A 20,114-nucleotide genomic window follows, 5' to 3' on the forward strand; every position below is an offset into this window, starting at 1 on the left:
ACATTTCATATTTATAAGCAAGACTAAGTGGCAGCATGATTTCAAAGTTGGGATGCGACAGCTCTTCATGTTGAAAAAAGGTTAATATATTGCCATACACACTATCACAGAGCTTCAGTTTATCTGCTTCATACAGATTAATTTACAGGTATACCCTTTACTTTCTGTCAGTATTCAGTATTTGCACTGCTGTTGCCACATTTGTTTCAGTTATAATACGAAATGCACATGTGAGAAAGCTGAACGAACCTTCCAATTCGAGTATCCAGAAGAGAAGGTATAAAATTCCCACAAAATTTTGTGAAATGGGTTTCTGTATCATACTGGGATTCAGACGTGCAAAACAAAAATTAAAATAACCATTGGTATCATAGCAAAACTTGAAACTTCAGCCAAGATCAGGACCTCGCTTTTCTGATCTGTGCCATGTCAATAAAAGTGTATTTCCACAGATAAGACGGTTCCGTTTTCCAAATTTGTGGTTGACCTGGAACTTCAAAATCAACTACGAACCATAGATTGTCCACTCACAAAAGTAATCATCACTTGTAAAGAAATCATTGCTAATGCATTAAGGTAATTCAGTGAATCTGAGCAGCAGATGGGCATTTCATTCAAACATTCTGTTCCTGGCTTTCTTTGGTTGCCTTCTATATCAGTCCATTAGATCTTTTTAGCTTTCCGTGAAACTTGTCATTTTGGTGGATAGTTTGAACTTCATCAACTGTCAAGCCAGCACAGTCACTAACTGTAATACATGGAAACTTTCACACAGAATTAATGCAGGTGACAGTCACGGAGACATTTAGATACCTTCTGAATTGTCCTAATCTTAGAAGGTTATCTCCTTATGGAACATAAGCACAGGTTTCAGTGTTTAGTAATTGATAATAAAATTAATGGCTTTAGCTTTGTTTCAGTTAGGACTGAGCATGTTTCTTGCAACTGCATTTTCAAGTAATTTTTTTTTTGCCATGTCTGCTTCCTCATATGCTCTTGCCCAAAGGGATCTTTCTCCTTAGTTCTTTGTGGCTTTTGAACAATCAGTCTGCTTAGTTTTTCAGCAATCTCATTGTGCTCTTTCAGGCAGAGGTTTTAGATGTGAGAGGTAAGTTGGGTTAAAGTTGGCAAAAAGAATTCAGAAAAAGCACTCTGTAAAATAATCTTAATGTACCTCCAGGTGAGTTTCTGAGATGAAAGTCATTGCAGGCCGGGTAGTATTTGTCACACTGCTGGGAGAGCAACTTCCACACCTTTTACTTGGATGATAGTCAATCTACTACATTTCATAGTTGCTTATACTTCATAGGTCTACTGATATTACTTACAAGATTACCCAATACTTCCTGTAGGGAAAATTGTGGTTTCTTGCAGTATAGTAGCCAACATTTGAGGCATTTCATATTTTCCGAGGAGCTCTTGGTTCCATGAAGGAGCTCCAAAACAGCTGAGACCACTACCGAGGACTGATTGACCAACTGCTTGCTGCCACGTTTCTGATGGGCTTGTTGATTTTCTCCAATATAAGATTTTCTTACTAACAGTACATCATCTTTATGGGAGAGGGAAAAAAAATAAATTGTGCAGTGAAGGTGACTGGAATGAATAATTTGTCTTCTATAACATCTTTTTCCTTCCTGATAGATCCCAACTGTCAGAGCTTAGCTGATTTCTATTGACTTTCTCCAAATTCTGGTCATTTCCTTCCTGATGTTTTACCACAGGACTACAGATATCTGGAAAACAAAACGTAGAATTCATATTCCTTTCATATTTCATGTTTTCCACTCATGTTGCATCCTGTGTTTTGTCACAGAGCGCTTGCCTGTCCTCTTCTCTCCCCTTCAGAAAATCACACAGAAAAGTATTTGAGCAGTCAGGTGGAAACACTCAGGAGCAGTTGTCCAAGGTTAAAGTGCACGTGTTACTTCATGTCTTCCCTCTTGCAATGGGAGCAGGCAGCCACAGCCTGAATTCTGTCCAGACTCCGGACCAGCCTGGCACATACAATAAAATCTGCTTGTGTTCAGTAACTCCCCATAGGGCTCGTGCTCTGTACATCTTTTATATCCTTGAAAGAAGTCATCTGGGAACCCCCTTTTCTGTCCTTCCTGAGGCTGGGCTTTGGGCTGGTTTTCCAGGCTTGGCCACTGAGGGGCCTGGGGGAGGTGGGAGAGGGGCTGAGGGGGTGCACTGGGCTAGGCAGAGCCTGCAAGAGAAAATACGGGCTGGGTGGATCAAATGGGGCTTAAAATACAGTTGATCACAATTACACGGGTACAAGCTCAATCTGTCACCATGTTTATTTAATCAAGATTGCATAGAGATTTTAATTAAAATAGTGAGCTTAAAAAATCAGGCTGGTCATCTGTAACTGACAAGAGTGTTTAGTTACAAAGGCCAAAAAATGGTCCTTATTTATGTGTTGGTTTTGCTAAATGAATAATTTGTTTAGATCACTTGCAATCACTTGGCACAGGGTGATGTTGAAGAATAGTTTCTCATCCAGTTGGTGCCATTAGGAACGAGCCCATTATTTTCAGTGAGGTGGTATCCAGCCTTGAAAAATTGCTGTAACTGCTGCTTGTCTTAATTTCTTGAATTTGGAAAATCGGAGCAAGAGTTTCAGTTTCTAATTTCTCAGTATTCTGCAACACCTGTTTCTCAAATGGTGCTTAGAAAGGGAAAAAAGGGGGTGGGGGGAGAGCTGGGGCTGGTGTTGGAAACCACTATTCCTTTTGGGAGGAGATGAGGAGAGCTGGTTTAGGTCTGGCCTAAAATAGGGAAGACATCACTGTTGAGTGTCTTAATTTAATTTGCATTGGCAACATTAGTTTCTAAACTTGCTAGACAAGACTTTCATGTCTGTTTAGCAGGACAAACTGCTCTATTAATTAAGCTCAGTCCCATAAATCTCTTTTTAACTTGCAATCAAATCCCAAAGTAACCTGGATCATGTTGCTGTTGAAGTATCTGCAGCCCAGGAGAATGGGACTTAATATTTCATTTGTCTTGTGTTCAGATGTGATGTGACTTGTAAGATGTCATTTTTGCATTGGGAATAAAAATCACTAAGTCTATCTTTTAATGGTCTTGCACCAAGAAACAAGTAATATGCTGTGATTTATAGTAATCTGATTTTTAATGAAAATGTATCTACATGCATTTCTCGAAAACAAATTTCTTGGAGAAATAACCTTACTGAGTCAAAACATAATCAGCCTGACATTTCATATCAGGAGAAAAAAAATGTGCCTGGAGTTAGGGGGGAACATTGCAAAATATAAATGGCAGAAACAAATACGCAAAAATTTAGCTCAGGACACTAGTTTTTGCTCATGTTGGATACCTGCTACAATTACAATGCAGATGGCTTTTTTGGAGGTACAATGTGCACCTACCGCAATCAATCTCAGAGATACTGTAGCTCATTGTAATTAGTTAGCCAGAGGAAATGAAATTAAGTACCATTTCAGTTGGTAATTGTGTATAATAATGGTTTCTGTGCGTTTGTTTCTCTTCACTGAGCAGATGTTAACTGGAAAAACTTCTCTGGAGGGTAAAACTCTGGAAAGCCTGTTGCTCCTCCCATCCCGTGGCGCTCAAACTCCTTTCTTCCATCTTTCTGTGGGTCCTGGGTTATTCCATTTTTCTGGGCTCTCTGAGGAAACATCTTTGGAAAGGGGGACGGGGGAAGGGTTAGAGTAATTCCTCCAGGAACTGGAGTAGTAATTCCTACAGGCATTCACAGCAATGAATAATTCCTACAGGACTCTAAAATTAGTATCATGCTGTAACATTCATAGGTTTATTTTTCTGAGAGAGAAATGTGCTTTTTGTCACCTTATTTTAACAAGACAATAGAGTTTGTGTCCTTTGTGCCGAGGGCAAACCACATTATAGTGTGACAGAGGGAAAGCTAGACAAGATTAATGAAATTGCTCATAATCTTGCACAGTTCAGCTCAGGTTTTCAAAACCACAAGGCATATGCTATTCATGTGGCTTCCAATATGCAAGTGTTATTTATACACATGGTGGGGGGATCAGGCAGGCAGCCAAAGCCCAGTAGACTTTTTGTAGCTTTTGTCAGTGTGCTGCTGAGATGTCTGCTGTTGGCTTGCTTTTTCTTTTTTACCACACAGGTTGTATTCAGTGGCTGGGTTCCTCATGATGCTTCTCAGACATCTAGGCACTCTTCAAGTCTCAGACTTTGCTTGAGTAATTCTGCTCATGTAGTTAAGCAAACTTTGTAGTCAAACACAACGGCATGTGTAGAATCACTGGTGTCTTAGTTTTTTTTTTTTAACTCTTTGCTACCAAAACCAGGGGTCTGCCTGAGCGTACTTTGTGTTATGCAGGACTTCCTTTCCTCCCTCACCTTATTATATATTATATACATATATGTTATATATAGCTATATGTATGTATGTTAGAAGAAAGAGAGGGGAGATTTAGATTAGAGGTTAGGAGGAAATTTTTCACTCAGAGCATGGTGAGGCCCTGGCACAGGCTGCCCAGAGAGGCTGTGGGTGCCCCATCCCTGGGGGTGTTCAAAGCCAGGTTGGACAAGGCCCTGGGCAACCCGATGTAGTGGGTGGTGTCCCTGCCTACAGCAGTGGGTTGGAACTAGGGGATCTTTGAGGTCCCTTCCATCCCAAGCCATTCTATGGTAATATTCTATGATACGATTATATTGACTGCCATTATGCATATGCATGAAAGAGGAAATAAGCATAACCTTCTGATCTTCTACATGTGACTGTTGTTTTCAATTTTCAGCAGAAGTAGCCTTGTGGGCACTGTATTTTTCAAGTAGATGTTTCTGAATTGATCCTGCTACCAACTACATAGGTATACCAGTGCAAGGGGACAGAATCTTTAGAGCAAATAAGATGCCAGATATTTTTTTTTTTGAGTTACATTAAATAACAGGAGGAACTCTGCTTCTAACAAAAGGTATTGGGATGGCGTTGCTATACAGGTACACTGTGAAAAGTTAATCCTTTTGATAAAGTGGCCTCAGGCCTCTCATGATTTCTGTTTGTCTACAGAACCCCCAACTCCTATTGCCCCTCCTGAGCTGCTGGCGGTCGGAGCCACCTACCTGTGGATCAAACCCAACGCCAACTCCATCATTGGAGATGGGCCCATCATACTGAAAGAGGTGGAATATCGGACGACCACTGGGAACTGGGCAGAAACGCACATTGTAGATTCCCCTAATTACAAACTGTGGCATTTGGACCCTGATGTGGAGTATGAGATCAGAGTGCTGCTGACTCGCCCTGGAGAAGGAGGCACGGGGCCACCTGGGCCACCACTCACAACAAGGACAAAATGTGCAGGTAGGGTTTCTGCTGTTTTATTATACTGCATGGGTGTTTTGGTTTAGTTACTAATGCATAAACTGGTACTCCACCTGTCATTACTGTAGACATTCTTATTTAGAGATCTGAATTCACACTGAGTTTTAATGTAGTATGTTGTTTTGTTTTGTTTTGTTTTGTTTTTTTTGTTTTGTTATTTTATCATCCATAGGCAAATGTTTGAGTGTTGTGTTTTTAAGTGTAGTATGTTTGCTTTCTGCTACAGTGTGTGGCTGTTTTCTGTTGAAACAGGCAAGCCAGTGAGAGTTTTCCGACCAATACTCAATGCTGGCAAATTGATCTTAGGAGTTGTCTGTTATCAAATTTTCACCTTGCAAGTACATGGCGAAATATATGTTGTTCTTAGGTAGCAGTTTATCATTGACTATTCAGTACAGTGGCATGAAGTGGTAAACATTTTTGTATTCTGTTTGATTGTATTGATTCTTCCTCTCAATTCTGATGAAGAAACCTATTCAAACACCGCAGAGTGTCTTCCATTTGTCTTTCATATTGTAACAGATCAGTGTTGATCCAGGCACAGGAGAAGTCTGTCTTTTTTCTAAAGCATGTTGGCCTTTCAGGAAAAACTGAAGGCTCATGTTCCTCATGTTTCAGGTATATTGGCTGTTCATCCTGTTCTCACAGCTCAATCATTAGCCATTAAGGGAGATCAAGCTCTGTGCCTTGCAAGGGAGTGAACAAACTAGTTCGCTGCCAAGCAGTTTTTACTACCACACAGCTGTATATTCTCAAGGTTTTCATTTTTGTAATTTTTGCAAGATTCTTACTGTGGTGTGGGCAAAGGACAGAGACTAAAAGACTTCTCTCCCCTTTCTACACCTTCCCTTTTCTCCCCACAAACTGGGTGGTGGGGAGATTGATTGGTTAAATCAGCAATGAGTTGATTTAACCAGTGGAGAGCTTACGCAAAAGTGTTCTGGTTTCAGTTACTCTTTCTGGCCAAGTAACAAATCTGAATGTGAATAATGCATCAAGAACAGACAAATGCCATCCTGGGATGGGATTCAGCAGTGCAACGTTAGTATTCCTCACCCGCTCTCAAAGCATGAGCCATCCCCGGCAGCACCCTCTTCATCTGCCAAGAAATGAAGCCCAGCAGGTCCCAAATGCATGGGCAGGGCTGGGGAACACATCCTTACTGCCTTTCCTTTTTTGTACAGGTTAGGCAGCAATGAACATCTAGAGTCTATTTGAGAAAATTTGGTTTAAAATTAAAAAAAAAAAAAAACAACAGCAAAAAACAAAGCAAAAAAACTGAGCATGAAGATTTGGTATGGAAGTGTTTGCTATACTCAACACTTGTTTACTGATAGAAGACAAAATGTCTGGAGGCTTTCCTGCAGCTAGGTTGTGATCTGGATGTCCTGGCCTGTTTGAGAAATTGGTGCATGCTCTCCTACCCAGCTTTTGGCTGTCTCCTTGTTCACTAGCACTGTGATCAAATTCTCTAGCCTTCATCAGAAATAACTACAGACCTGACCTGACACTATGCATATGCACATGGAAATGTGGCATGCTGGGGTTTGGTTTCTTGTTCATGCCTTGCAGCTTTGTAGGCACGCTTTCCGGAGCAGCCAAGCTTGCAAACTTGTCTGGTAATACTTTACAGTTACTACAGGGATTAAAAAAAAAAAGTCATTAACTTTGTGGTTAATATGATGTCTTGTACTGGATCTCAAATTGCTGAGCTTCTTGCTCCAACTGGGTATTGACTGACATCATGAAGGATGATGCAGATGATCTGTTCAAATTGGCTAAGTGGTGCCACTTACTGTTTTCCACCTTAATTTACTAATGAAAATCTAACTGGAGAAGGTCATTCTATTAATGTTAATTGTCATACAGAGCTTCTTGAGATTGATGGTGATGACATTTATGTTTTGTGTAGGGCATTGGGTGGGTGAAATTGTAATGATCTTGATCTAAACTTGGACTCGAAGGAAAGGATTTGCACAATATCTGAAGATACACAACTTTTTGAAAACACCAACTGGAAAGATAAACAAGAAAAAGCAAGTTGTTATCCCAATTTTCATATGTGGTGGTAGAACTCCTTTAAAATGCTCTATTTCCAGTACAATTACACAAATCTTTCATGATAAAGATTTTCAAAAACATGTAAAGCCAAGAAAGGAGCACTACCTCCTTGATTTTTCTTGGACTGCCTGATGAATGACATCAACTGAAATTGAGGTTTGTTTTGTTTTTAAATACTTGAGTGAAGATTTGTGCTGCTTTTGTCACTGGAAAAACATTGGGCTTCTTTTTTCCCTCTTGTTGTTGTTGTTCTTTTTGTCATTACATTTTCTTGGCAAGGAGGGAGGTTTGTAGGCGATCAGTGGATGGCTGAAGCAGTCCTGTTTTTACAGTATTGGTACTGCGTTTATGAGGCCCATTACTACAGATAGCAAAATTTGAGTGCAGAAGTAATAGTAGAGAGTATCACCTATACTGGAGATGTAATATTTACTTAGTGAAATTGCAAGAAATCTGGGTAACCATAAACAGAACTTGTTGGTGACTTTCTGAGAATGGGAAGCCAACACCCTTTTTACTAACTGGTCTCCTTGCTGTCCTTTCACATAAGCATCATGTACTTGTGTGCTAGGGAGTCTGAGTATGTCTTGGGAGAGCTATCAATTCAGGCATACCTTAAAATGATTTTTTTTTTTTTCCTCCAACTCTGAGTGAGAATAGAATTTGGGAAGGATCAGGCTTTTTGCTTGCTTCAATTCAAGTGCTAGAAGCTCATTTACAAAGTTGCTGCTGACTGGTGTTTCTTGACTGCAGGCCTTGCATCAAAGCTCCTGTGTGACCGGAATGGCTCAGCATGAGCTCAGAAAGTCATTACACCGTGACAAAACTGTTATCAAGATCATTCACGATTTTCAGATTTTTTGATGAGAGTGAATGGAATTTGTTTACACACACGTTAAAAGTTTTTTTTGATGAAATGAAATCCATAAAAACTAATTATGAAAGGTTCTGCTTTAAATGAGCACAAAGAAGTTTTATTAAACTGGATAGTATCTTATCTAAATTTGTATAAACAGTATGTACCTGGGCAGCCATTATCCCTCTGGTGATGCTCTTGGTTTTCTGCAGGGCATCATTACAAGACTTCATTTATTATTTGATTTTTAGAAATGATACTGAAAATTGGACCTCATCTTGCCTCTGTTCAGGAAAAACCAACTGCAAGAAAATATGGCATACCTTGTTTTTCCAACAGAACGATGTATTTCTTTTGTTCTGTAATTTTTAGTTTTATTTCCATAGGCTGTGATAGGTCATGACTTGGGGCAGGAGAGTACGTGGCCTTCAGACATAGGAAGCAGTAAGCTGTCAGAGAAGAGTTGCACAGCAGGAACGAGGAGAACAGAAAGCCAGACTGCGTAAGGTTAAAACCAGACACAGGGTTGAGGGGCAGTTGAAGGGAAGGAAAACATGAGATACTAGCTTTTTCCCCCAGAGATAACAGGATCAGAGTAACTGTTTGATTGCAGTTCCTAGTAGTGGTTTGTTCAGCACTGTCTTCTCTGTGTAGTTTTTTTTCAGCCATCCTCGTAGTTAAAACAATGTTCCTTAAAATCCTTTTTTGTGGGCTTCATTCCAAAGACTGTGCTTTGGAAAGCTGTGCTTTGGGAAAGTCGGAGCTTGTTTTCTTCTGTGTGCTTATTTAGCAGTCCTCTGCTTTTTTCTTTCTCCAGTTGCCCCAGAAAGGGAGAGCAGGAGAAGCCTCTGTTCCTCTGGTGGGTGGGAAGGAGAAGGGAAGACCTTGCAGGTGGGATCATTGCTATGGGGAAAGAAAACCTCATCTGGGAAGTGTTCTTCTCATAAGTGGAAGAACTTGCTTGAAAAGTAAGGCCGAAGAGTAGGTGCAGATGAGAGTTTATTTGAAAATATTTAGAGCTGGTTAAAATACTGCCTGAAAAAGGAATAGTGAACAATTGCTTCTCGGCCTTGGTGGGTTATGGCAAGTGACTCGCTGGAGGGAGGGTGAGGGCTTTGTGTCCTTGGAAGCAGTGAACTTTCCAGTCTGACGTAAGAAAGTCCTCAGAAATGCTGTAATCCCCCCCCAAAAAAAAAGGTGTGGCAATGATTCTTTATAGAACAAGCATATGAAAATAAAAGGGTTGTCCTGATAAAAACTTCCCGTGCATCACATGCAGCTTGTCATTGAAGCTGAGCAGCTGACACTGGTTTGTTCAGCAAGGCAACGTGATCCAGTTCCTGGAGAAAGGACCGGTTGTGAGGATCAATACTGTCTGTGTTCTTGGACTAGAGAAATAAGCTAAGCTTGAACGATGTGACTGAAATGCTTCTTTTTAAAACACAGTAAATCAGCTGATATAAATGTAAATAATCTGCAGTTGAGTTTGATGAGATGTTCATAAGTAGTCAGAAAACCTTTCCCTTCAGTTATTAGATATTTTGTTGCCGTGAAATCTTGCAATGCTTACAAATAATAAGCTGCTTTTGCCATTTTTTAAGGTTTCATATTTAATGGCAATATGTGAATATGTGTATTGCTCTTTTATGGATGATAGAAAAAGGAGGTATTTGTGTACTGGTAGGAAATGCACAAACCAGACAACAGGAAAGTTAGGTTGTTGTAAGGTCACCAACCTACAAATTATTACAACAGTAGTTTCAAAAATATTTATTTCCGTTTTAGTTTTAAGGTGATAGCTCCCCGTAAACGGGAGTTGTTTCATCTTGATGTTGAAAAATAAGATTGTGGTGGCTTTATTTTTTTCTAAGCTTACAGAAACTCTGGAACAACAAAAAAAATCCAAAAAATCCATGAGTCAAAGCTCTGTACCAGTGGCATACCAAATGATTTGAAAGAGGGTCCTGTACAACTGATGTGTTATTAGAATAACTCATGCACAGGCTAATTTGGCTTAGAGTTGATGTACGTTTTCCCTGAAATATGAATTTGTCGTTAATACTAATTGGGAAGTTAATTCAACTCTTCGATCCGCTGTCTTCCATGGTTTTAAATGTAGACAACAGGGAAAATAAATGCTTATTTCGGAGGAATGCTTAGTTTTGAGAAATGCTTTGAAAAAAAAAAATCATCAGTGAAAGAAATCCTTACTTGAGTTTCTTTTTTTTTTTTTTTATTAGTAAAATTCTAGAAAAAAAGTAGTAGTATTCTTTTCTTGCCTTTAATAAAAAACCGCTGTGGCACATGTTCAGTTTGTGTTCAGTTTTGCTCTCTTGCTAAATTCCCTGAAACAAAGGCTTGTGTAGCAAAATGAAATGAGTTGTTCTGCTCTTGATAGCGTCTATTCCCAAGAGCCAGGGAGCACTGCAGGTGAGCTGTTGAGAACGGCACAATCTTGTGTCTGAGTTTTGATATGTGGATCCTGCAAAGCCTGTGGGACTCCTACCTGTTTTAGTGACTTTGTCCGCTAGCTTCGGCGTTTTGTTGATGATTGAAACTCTGCTTTCATTCCACCTCAATAGCCTTTGGCATGTCAGCTAGAGAGATAAGAGGAGACATAGAAAAATATGATATTTCTTCTTTTTGATCCTTGATCCCTAATTTGTGCTTGGAAACAGACTGACAGTGTTGTTGAAAGATTGGGGCTTCATCTGTACCACGTCCTACTAGCTTAAGTCGTTTTATGTATGAGATGTTAATTCTCTCTGTGGTACTGATTAAATAGTTAACATGGCTCTTCATTTTTACTTTATCCTTTTTCTTTACTTATTAATTTTTGGGGAGTAGAAGGACAGCATTTACCTTCTAAATAACAGCTGAAAGAAAGGGTGCAGTATTTATTCTCTAGGGAACCTGCTTTGGCAGGGGGGTTGGACCTGATGATCTCTTGATGTCCCTTTCAACCCCTACAATTCTGTGATTTCCTGATCATGCGTTTTGTGGCTATGAGTTTCTCGGAGGGGTACAATTCTCGTCTCTCTTTGTCAGGTTTTAATTTCTGTCGGACCATAACACATAACTTCAGGCTTTCTGGGCAATGCAGACGCTCCCAGTTTGTAATGTGGAGCTCTGTAAGAAATGCATTTCTGGTTTCTCTTCAAGCTGCAGAGCTGTAGCTGGTTGCTGGTGGTGGCTCTTTGAGGAGCTGCCAATATAAATTTATAGATGCATTGGCTGTAGAAATGTGGTTGAAGTGGGATGACAGCTTTCAAAGAACAGAGGGTAGATTACGTCTAACTATGAATTATAGTTACCAGTAAAGAATTACAACAACAACAACTAAAACCTGATCAGAACAACAGCTACATTGTCTGGGATATAACAACAGCAGCGACCAATATGGAACAGAAAAAATTGGGGAGCAGAAGAGGAGGTAATCAGATGGTGAAATAGGAAGCAGGTGTCTTAGTGTGCTGTGGGCGACTGACACAATGCAGGGCTCCTGAAAAGCCAAACTGGAGCTGAGGAGATACCTGGGTTGGCTTGAGAGCCCAGTCCATCCAAAGTTCAGGCATGAAATTCAGTGCATTGGAAAGTGGTAGTGTGCAGAGGGAAAGCTGGGATTTACGGCTGAACCAGAGCGGCGTGCCGTAAATCTGCTGGTTGTTGCTAGCAGTGACCGGTGCCAGACAATTCCCGAGTCTCGCAAAGCATGTTTCCTGGTGCCTTGAACCAGGGCACATGTGGTGAGGAATTTTTTTTATCCTGACCCTGGCAGGAGATCGGCTTTTGTCCTGAGGCGTGTGGATTGATTACCCTTATCTTAGTCTGCATAAATACAGTCATGAATGTAGAGGCAGTCATAATAGTGCTGTGCTCTGGAGTTTTTTCTGGAGGGATTTTACTCATGATGGATTTAAATTCTAGGGATTTATTTCTTTTTATCTGCAAAGGCAGTTTGTTATCCAGAAATGTTTTTTATTTTTATTTATTAGTATGAAGTCTAGTTATTCATTTCCACATGACGCTGTTTCTGCTTGGTGGCATTGGTGTTTAATTTAATGACTTTCTATAATGGGGTTTGAATACAGCATTATATCCTGAGTGGGCAGGCTGGCCAGTAAGATGACAACTCTCATAAAGGCATTAGGCTTTCATGCTACGAATAGATCTTGCTGATGATGGGACCTCATGGCTTTTTCCAAAAGAATTGAACCTGCCTAGCACCTGTTCTCATGCCAGTGGAATTAGGGCACTGCTCTTTTTGATATTCCTTGGCTCTCGAGTTCTGCCCAGGTTTCATCCCAAACAGACCGAGCATCTCTACTCCGAAGAGGCAGAAGTGGTGGTGGTGGGGAGAGAGAGTTGTGCGATTCCTATTTTGCAGTTCACTTAAATTGTGAAAGGAGACACACAAAAAGAACAGATATTTGACATGCTAATAGCTTCTTTCCTCTTTGCTTATTCAGCTTCATTTTAGCATCCTCAATGGGAGGGTCTCAGCGTGGTCCTAAAAGTGCGATTCCACAAAATTGTACCCGTAGTTTGTGTAAAACTGGCACTGCTATACCAAAGTCACCGTTTTACACCAGTTGTAAATCCAGCCCCCAATTTGCAAAAACGGGCCAGGCCTTTTTTCTTGATTGTCACTCAGTCCTCTGCTAAAAGCAATTTATTTAAATTGCATGGTGTCTTTTAGTCTTCAGTTAAGTGCCATCTTTCATAAAATTTCATCCCTTATTACCATATTATTACTGCTTCTGGTGGCTTTTTGAGGGTGCGATGAGATGATCGTTTCCAGATGTCGCTTTATAAGAGAGTGAAAAGCCCAGTTAGTGGGAGGAAACTGGAAGGGATAATGCACCGTGTGTATGCCTGCAGTGCGTGTGTTAAGCATTGAACTTCCACTGAGGAGCAACCAAAGGGAGGTGTCTGTTTTCCTTCTCTATGTAATACATACTATAACTCATCCCGGGACTGAAATGACAGATCCAGTCTTGCAAATCATTCATTAAGCTCTATGGATTTGCATAGTCATGAGCCTATCTTTGTCCTGGGACAAACCCTGCTCACTGCTTCCTGCTCGTGCTTCTCTTTTTGCTTTTCCAAAGACAGCTGAAACATAAATGCCTTTCAATTTTAAATGTGTTTTTAATGTACACAAGTCTGCATTAAAAAAGCACTCAAATAATAAGAGGCGTTTAGAGTTTATACACTGGAAGTGCCCAATTTTAAACATTTTGAAGAATAAAAGGCACTTTAATTGGCTTTTTTGGAAGCTCTAGCATGTAATACAAAAGCAAGGCAGGGGCTGAATTGAACGGAACACTACATCTTTAACCTCATGTTGTGCTTTTAACCCTGAGATTTTTGTAAGACATTTGGAAACAGTTTTATTCCTTATATTTTTAGTTCCACTTTGTCATAAATATTTGACATTTTTATTTTTTCACAGTGGACACTAAAAAGTTAAGATGAGAATGGCTTCTTGTTTAACACTTGTCAACTTAACCATATCAGCCAGGTTGTCATTGCACAGCTTGGGAGGGAAAGAGGAAAAGGGGGAAAGGAATTAAACAAAAACACTGTTCAACCCCACTGAGGTCTTAAATACTGTTGCAGAACCAGCAGATGGAGTATGAGAGTACAAAACCTTTTCTGTGCTGGTGTGTGCATTTGTCTGCATAAGTGCATTGCATTTTTGTTTGGTCTTCATGCTGGTTGAGCTTGAGAATGGGACATCGGTGGTTTTGTTTTTTTTTAATGACCTGTTTTGTTCATAGATGTTTCTGTGACATGTTACGTTACGATGTGACATACCCAAGAGTGAATCCAACCTCTTGTTCCTCCTTGCGGGTTGCAGGGATCCCTTTGTATCTCAGTTCACATTTCATAGGCGGAGAAGTGGGGACCCTCGTTCTCCACAGGGTTTTGGTTGTGATCCACATGATTGCTGAGACCATGGCACTGATAAGGGATGTAAACTTAGTCACCATCTTAAGATTTTGTTACTCCACTGAGAAAAGGGTAACACTTTCAAGTCCTTTAAACTTAATTTTGCTTTTTAGTTTTATAAGCTTTAAAAAAAAATGTAAAAGCTTTCTTTATTTTTATTTATTTATTTATTTATTTATTTATTTTTTAAAGCTGTGCTTTTAAAACTATGAAGCAGTACAACATTTTATGACTCTGGAAATAGTATTCAAGTAGACCGTGGCTGTGACCATATCAAAGTATTCAAATATTGCTGGAAAGGCATACAGACCTGAGCATCAAAATCAGACTGACAGTTGTTATTACAATGTATTTCATTCAAGGTCCACAAATCCTCATTTTAGCTGCCAATAATCCTTCAAATTATTAAAGTAAAATCTTGGTGCAGAGACCATTGGAAAAGGGTTTATAGCAAGACCACAACTCACAAGATAACAAAATCTGAAAACCTTGACATCACAGCCCTGCTGGCACTGTGAAAAATTTTCCAGCTTTTTCTGTAGACTGAAAAAAACACAGTAGGGAAGTAGGGCTTGTAAATCCACCCAAACCTCTGGAAGCTAATTTTTCTGTTAGGGAAAGTTGATGAAAGTATTTGGTGAGGTTGAAAGATTAGGCTATTTATCGAGGCAGTCCATCACTTCTAAGATAAAACCTTAGAGACATCAATTTGTCCAACCTGGAATTCTTAAAATAATTCTAAAACTTTAGCAATGCTTCTAATAGGTAGATAAATTGTTAGTATTAAATTATTTTTATCAGAGGAGGGAGTGAGGCAAAGGAGTGGGGATATCAAATTCAAGAGAATGAATGCTGCACCAAAGGCAGTCTTAGATACAACGTGCTGTTACGTATATGGACCGAGTTGTACATATTAATAACTGGTTCTTCCCAGTTGGTTTTGTTCTCAGGTGGATTATGTGTTAAACTACTGCAGGAGCAAACCTCTCCACCTGCTGTTTTATGGGTCACTTTGGTAGGGTGTTTATTTTTACATCCATAACACGTTCCCTTGCCAAGAGATCCACGTGATTCTTCATCCTGGGCAGAGTCCCATTGTTGCTAAAACTAAACCTGAAAGCAAGTCCTTGTGATCTTTTTTTTTTTTATTCTATGCAAAACTAAAAGAGTGGTATGCCAGTTCAGATGGATACCCTTAGTGCTATAAGAGAGCCCAAATGTTTTTTGAGTTGTCTGGTGCAAGTCACGTTAAGGTACTGATGTAATGTCCCCTTGTATCACCATTGCACGTTGCATTTTATAACTTGCTTTGTGGCGATAGCGGGGCTTGGGGTTAATGGATGTGTTCTGATTCTTGTGAGCATGGTTTCTCATCCCTCCACACATATTATGGTCTGTCTGTCTTCTAAAGCATCCCAACAGTGCATGCATGCTAGTTTCAGGTGACTTTCTTATGCGAAAACTCAACTTTTTTGATTTCCGTCTCTGTCCTCCTCCTCTGCAGAAATCAGGAAACATGGAGTTGGAAGATAAACTCTGAAATACCTGACCTAAAACCCATGGAGTAAAAATCAGTCTTCTGTCTGCTGCTTGTGCTTCTGTTTGATCTATGGCTGTTTTCAGTAGTAGTTGGTTTCAATTAGTGTTGTGCATGTGAACTCCAGACAGGAACCTTCTGCCAGCCTTCTCCTGTCTATGAAAGGCGTAGGCAATTTGTGGCTTTCCCTTGATCCAGCTGGCACAGCAGAGCAAATATTTACTAATTTTCATGCAGAAGCAAATATCTTGGTGTAAAGGAGTTGGAATTGCATTCTGTGCTAACAGGTGCTTGCTATGATACCAGTACACGATGCTGCAGCCGGTCAGGAATTGCTGTTGAATCTTCCACGCTTCTCACGCTGCTGGCGGCACAGCTGGACCGAGGCTCACGGGTTAGTTAGTGTCAGTGCTCTGTGGGCTGTAGAGATGTACCTGAGCGCTGAAAGCGTTATCAGGATCAGCTCGAAAATCCTGCCTTTTCTTTTGTGACAGGAGGGGGGTCCCTTGGCAGTAAGATGCTGAGGTGTTTTAAAAGCAAGCACTGATGATAGAGGGGAAGGCAGAGCATTGCTTGTGATGTAGATGTGTTAAGCAAAGGTAATGTTTGCAAAAATGCAATGTAAGAACCTAAAAAAAAAAAGGAGTGGGGAAATATTTTTCTCTACTGAAAAATACTCTACAAAGTCTTACCAAATCAAATGCTATGTGCTGGAGGTGTATGTTTTCTGTCCTGAATTGCTTCAGTGCTGTTAAGTTTATTTTGCAGGAAAATGATATTTTTTTCTCTGGTTAGAGCAATTGAACTTTTAATTTATTTTTCATCAAGCATTTCTCCTAAAAACAATAATTAAAAATGAAGAATCTTCTGCTCATGTGTTAGTCCTTAAGCTATGATATTCCAGTAGCTGTGAGGTCCTTTGACCAACTCCTTGTTTGCAGCCACAGCTGTGAATATTCGCCCTTTGTCTTGTCTGTTCAGCTTGTTAGGGTAGAATGTCTGCCCTGAAGAATCTGTATGGTGCCTGGCACAGCAGATCCTTTTTTATTTTTATGAGAGAGCACAAACTCATTTTTCATGATAGTTGTCTGAAGGTTCATCGTCCACAGCTGTAGTCTAGCATTTGCTCCTTTTAGAAGCTAGATCCAAGATATCTAGAACCATGCATGGGTTTTTCGAGGTGAAGAAACAGCCCTCCTCTTCCCTGATCTGGGGAGCAGGGTCTAGCAGCCGTGGTGCAGGTGCCCTCTGTGTCACTACTGCATGGAAATAGGATCATGGCCCAGCCACCCCAGGACCTGGTGCTAATGCTGATCCCTAATCTTGGCAGCGTGGTGCTTGAAGTTGAAGTGTGTGATTTCTCAGAGCTCCCAGCTGGGGGAATTCAGGGTTTATAGCTTTTGTGTTGGGAATGGCCCATCATTCAAAAGGCGTATGATAGGGTTTTATACAAGAAATTTCATGTAATTGCTGCTATAAAGAGTATGAAGATTTAGACATCCATACGCATTTTTATTTGCTCCTCAGTCTCTGCCTCATTTCTAAACGGGTTTTGCACGTGAGGCTGTTTCAGCAAATTCCCCCTTCTCCTTCATACTGTATTTTCCCCGTTTGTCTCTGAGTTCTGATATCTGGGTCTGAGTTTCCTCTTGCATGACTAAAATCTGTAACCTCCAGGACCTGTAATCAGCTTGCCCACACTCAGGGATCAGTTTCTCCCTTGCTGTGGGACCTGTCCTCAGCTCACCAGCCCAGTTGGCACGGCCGGTTCTATCCATTTGTCCAAGTCCAGCTGGATTGCTTGGACCTCTCCAGGTGTCAGCACCGTAACAGCTGCTCTCGTATACTCAGACATGCCTACCTAGGTGCTTGTCTGCTGACCACATATTTCCCATTGCGGGTAAATAACTAAAACCAGTTTATCTTCTAGGGACTGGAATTTAAAGCAGGGCACGATTAAACTGCTGCCTGAGCCAGATTTCATAAACATGCAGAAGCTTCCCGTGTTCTCCACAGGAGGACAAAAACTGCCACATTGTGCATGATAGTCGCACAGGAATCGTGAAATGGCATTGCCTCGGATAATGTAGTTGAATGTGTTGACAGACGGGAATGCTTTTAAACCCAAACAGCTTCAAGAGTTTATGAAAAAGATGCTACCTTAGGTTGTCCCCTGGGTCAAGGACCAGGGCACTGAAGGTGTATCACCTTCAGCGTTTTCTTTAAATTGGTCTTCCTCAAAGGAGTCAGGCTGAAAAATAGCAAATTGTAGCCTGCAGCACTCCATCTGTTCCCTCTTGAGAGCACAAGGACAGTGTGAGATGCTCTGGGCACCCTTCACACCGCTGCAGGTTGCCTTGTTGTGTATTCAGAGCACAGAAGTAACAATAACGTGATCAGATTCTGGGCAGCAAAGCTGAGCGATCGATGCCCAGATTGTGTTGACAGGTCTATCCTTAAAAACCCTTCCTGTTTTGCTTTTGTGATTTTTGTGACAGTTCAATGCTGTTGGTCCAAGAGCTGAAAAATTCTGAGTCAGAAGCCAGCTTCTGTTTCCCCACTTCCCTGCGTAGGGGAACCTCGTGAAATTTGGTCTAGTTTTTGTTTTGAAACCTTCCTTTTGCTGATCCTTTCACCAGTGTGTAACAGTCACCAACTGGTGATTCATTCTCCATGCAAAAGCAGGGGCATTGGCCTGATGCTTCCAGGCTGCATTCATCCTCTCTTTCGTGTTGCTCCATCTCAGGACTGAAAGCCTTTCTCTAGGGGTAAAACCGACCCTGAGGATAATCAGCAGAGCAAAACGGGAGTTCATTTTAGCTGTGTGCTGGGTACATGTCTAGTTCTGTGAAGAAGGAGGGCAGGTTGCTCCAACTGCTTTATCGGGTCTGCTCCGTTTGCCCTCATGTCCAGCCTCAGGATGTGCAGCCAGAGCTTTGAACCTGGCTGGGAGCGCTGCTCTCCAGCCTCAAAGGCTGCTGAGGAGGCAGGATTCCCATGCCGCTGTGTGTGCTGTGTCTGCGTACCGGAGGGGTGATGGCAAGAGGTCTGGTACCAGTTCCTGAGATCTACGTGGGGCACCAGGGCCGTCTTTGCTGCTGCTGCTGGAAAGGTGCAGCGCTGAGGCCTCTACTGGTTGCAATTAGCTCAAGCAATTCCTTTGAGTTTTCTGGGTTTCTTGCAATGGTAACTGCCAAATCATGTATCTCGCAATAATTTTAGCTTTACTCGCACTAAAATATTATCCTAGACTATCTAGGGAGCTTTGTTCTGTGTAGTATGTTGTCTGCTTGAAGGGAAGCATGGCAGCCTCAGGAACTGTGCCAGTCTGTGATCTGCAAAGCTTTACATTTCCTACATTGCTGAGACAACATATGGGTGTCAAGATGTACCATACTAGAGAGACGTTTATAAGAGGAGGTTTGACATGAAGTTTCAGAACAGCACAGCTTCTTGGCAGCCTTTGCATTGCATTGTACCAGTGTATTTTTTAACTTTTTGTTTTTTTCAGAGCTATTACGGTATTAATATGCAGTGTTCAGTTTAGGAGAGGAACAGTGGATGTCTATAATGCTGTTGAGTTCACTGTGGATACAGCAATGCTGGCTTGAGTGCTGTTCAACTTTCACATTATCATCTCTCACTTCTGTTTCTTTTCTTTAAATTTTATTATCTCTTTCTTCTAGTGAAAAAGAAGTATTTGAATTTCAGAGCTGAGCTGGTGCTTCATCCTCGTGGGAATAAGAGCTCAGATTCTCCTCCCTCAAAGCACAGTCTCAGATCTCTGTTTTCTTTAAGTGCTGTGCCTGCTTTCAGCTCTCGAGTGCCTGCTTGCCTTGACTGGTGTGTTAGGTGGGCAGTGAGTCCTGCCGCCTTCAAATTCTAGGTATTGTCTTAGGAGGATGAGATGACATGGAATAGGGTTTTTCATCCTGCAGATTGTGTCATCTGTAAGACCTCTGGCTTGTAATTAAGCTCCTTAGGAACTTGCATGCCGATGGTGTACAAGGCATTTTCAAATAATTCAACCATAACCATGTTCCTTAGATCCAATTTCATATCTTGGGGTTAATTTGCCTGAGAACCTAAACTTTAAAAATTGTGTGTGTGGGAAGAGGGGAAAAAAACCCTCTGAGTAAAATGTATGGCAATTAAGTATCTAAGCAATGTCACTTGCTTAGCAGCAGCTTTGTGGAAGATCTCATTATTTGATACCATATAGTGTATCCTTTATAATAACGCAAGTTGGAGACATTTTGCTTCTGCAGTATATTGTATGGAAACCCTGGTGCATATTCTGTGTGCACACATACATATATAAGTACTCAACAGAAGCT

At 40.9% G+C, this 20,114-nt stretch overlaps 1 protein-coding gene across 1 annotated transcript in view; it reads left to right on the forward strand.

Annotated features, from left to right (window-relative positions):
- PTPRT (protein tyrosine phosphatase receptor type T) overlaps positions 1-20,114 on the forward strand; it is a gene marked incomplete at both ends in the record, with an annotated part of 444,837 nt that overhangs the window by 220,290 nt on the left and 204,433 nt on the right. The window contains one exon of the mRNA XM_084296820.1: positions 5,054-5,347. Within this exon, the coding sequence (XP_084152946.1) occupies positions 5,054-5,347 (294 nt within the window). The remainder of the gene's footprint in view (positions 1-5,053; positions 5,348-20,114) is intronic.

Source organism: Netta rufina (assembly GCF_964035555.1).
Source record: "Netta rufina genome assembly, chromosome: 16".
In the NCBI taxonomy this organism is placed as follows: domain Eukaryota; kingdom Metazoa; phylum Chordata; class Aves; order Anseriformes; family Anatidae; genus Netta; species Netta rufina.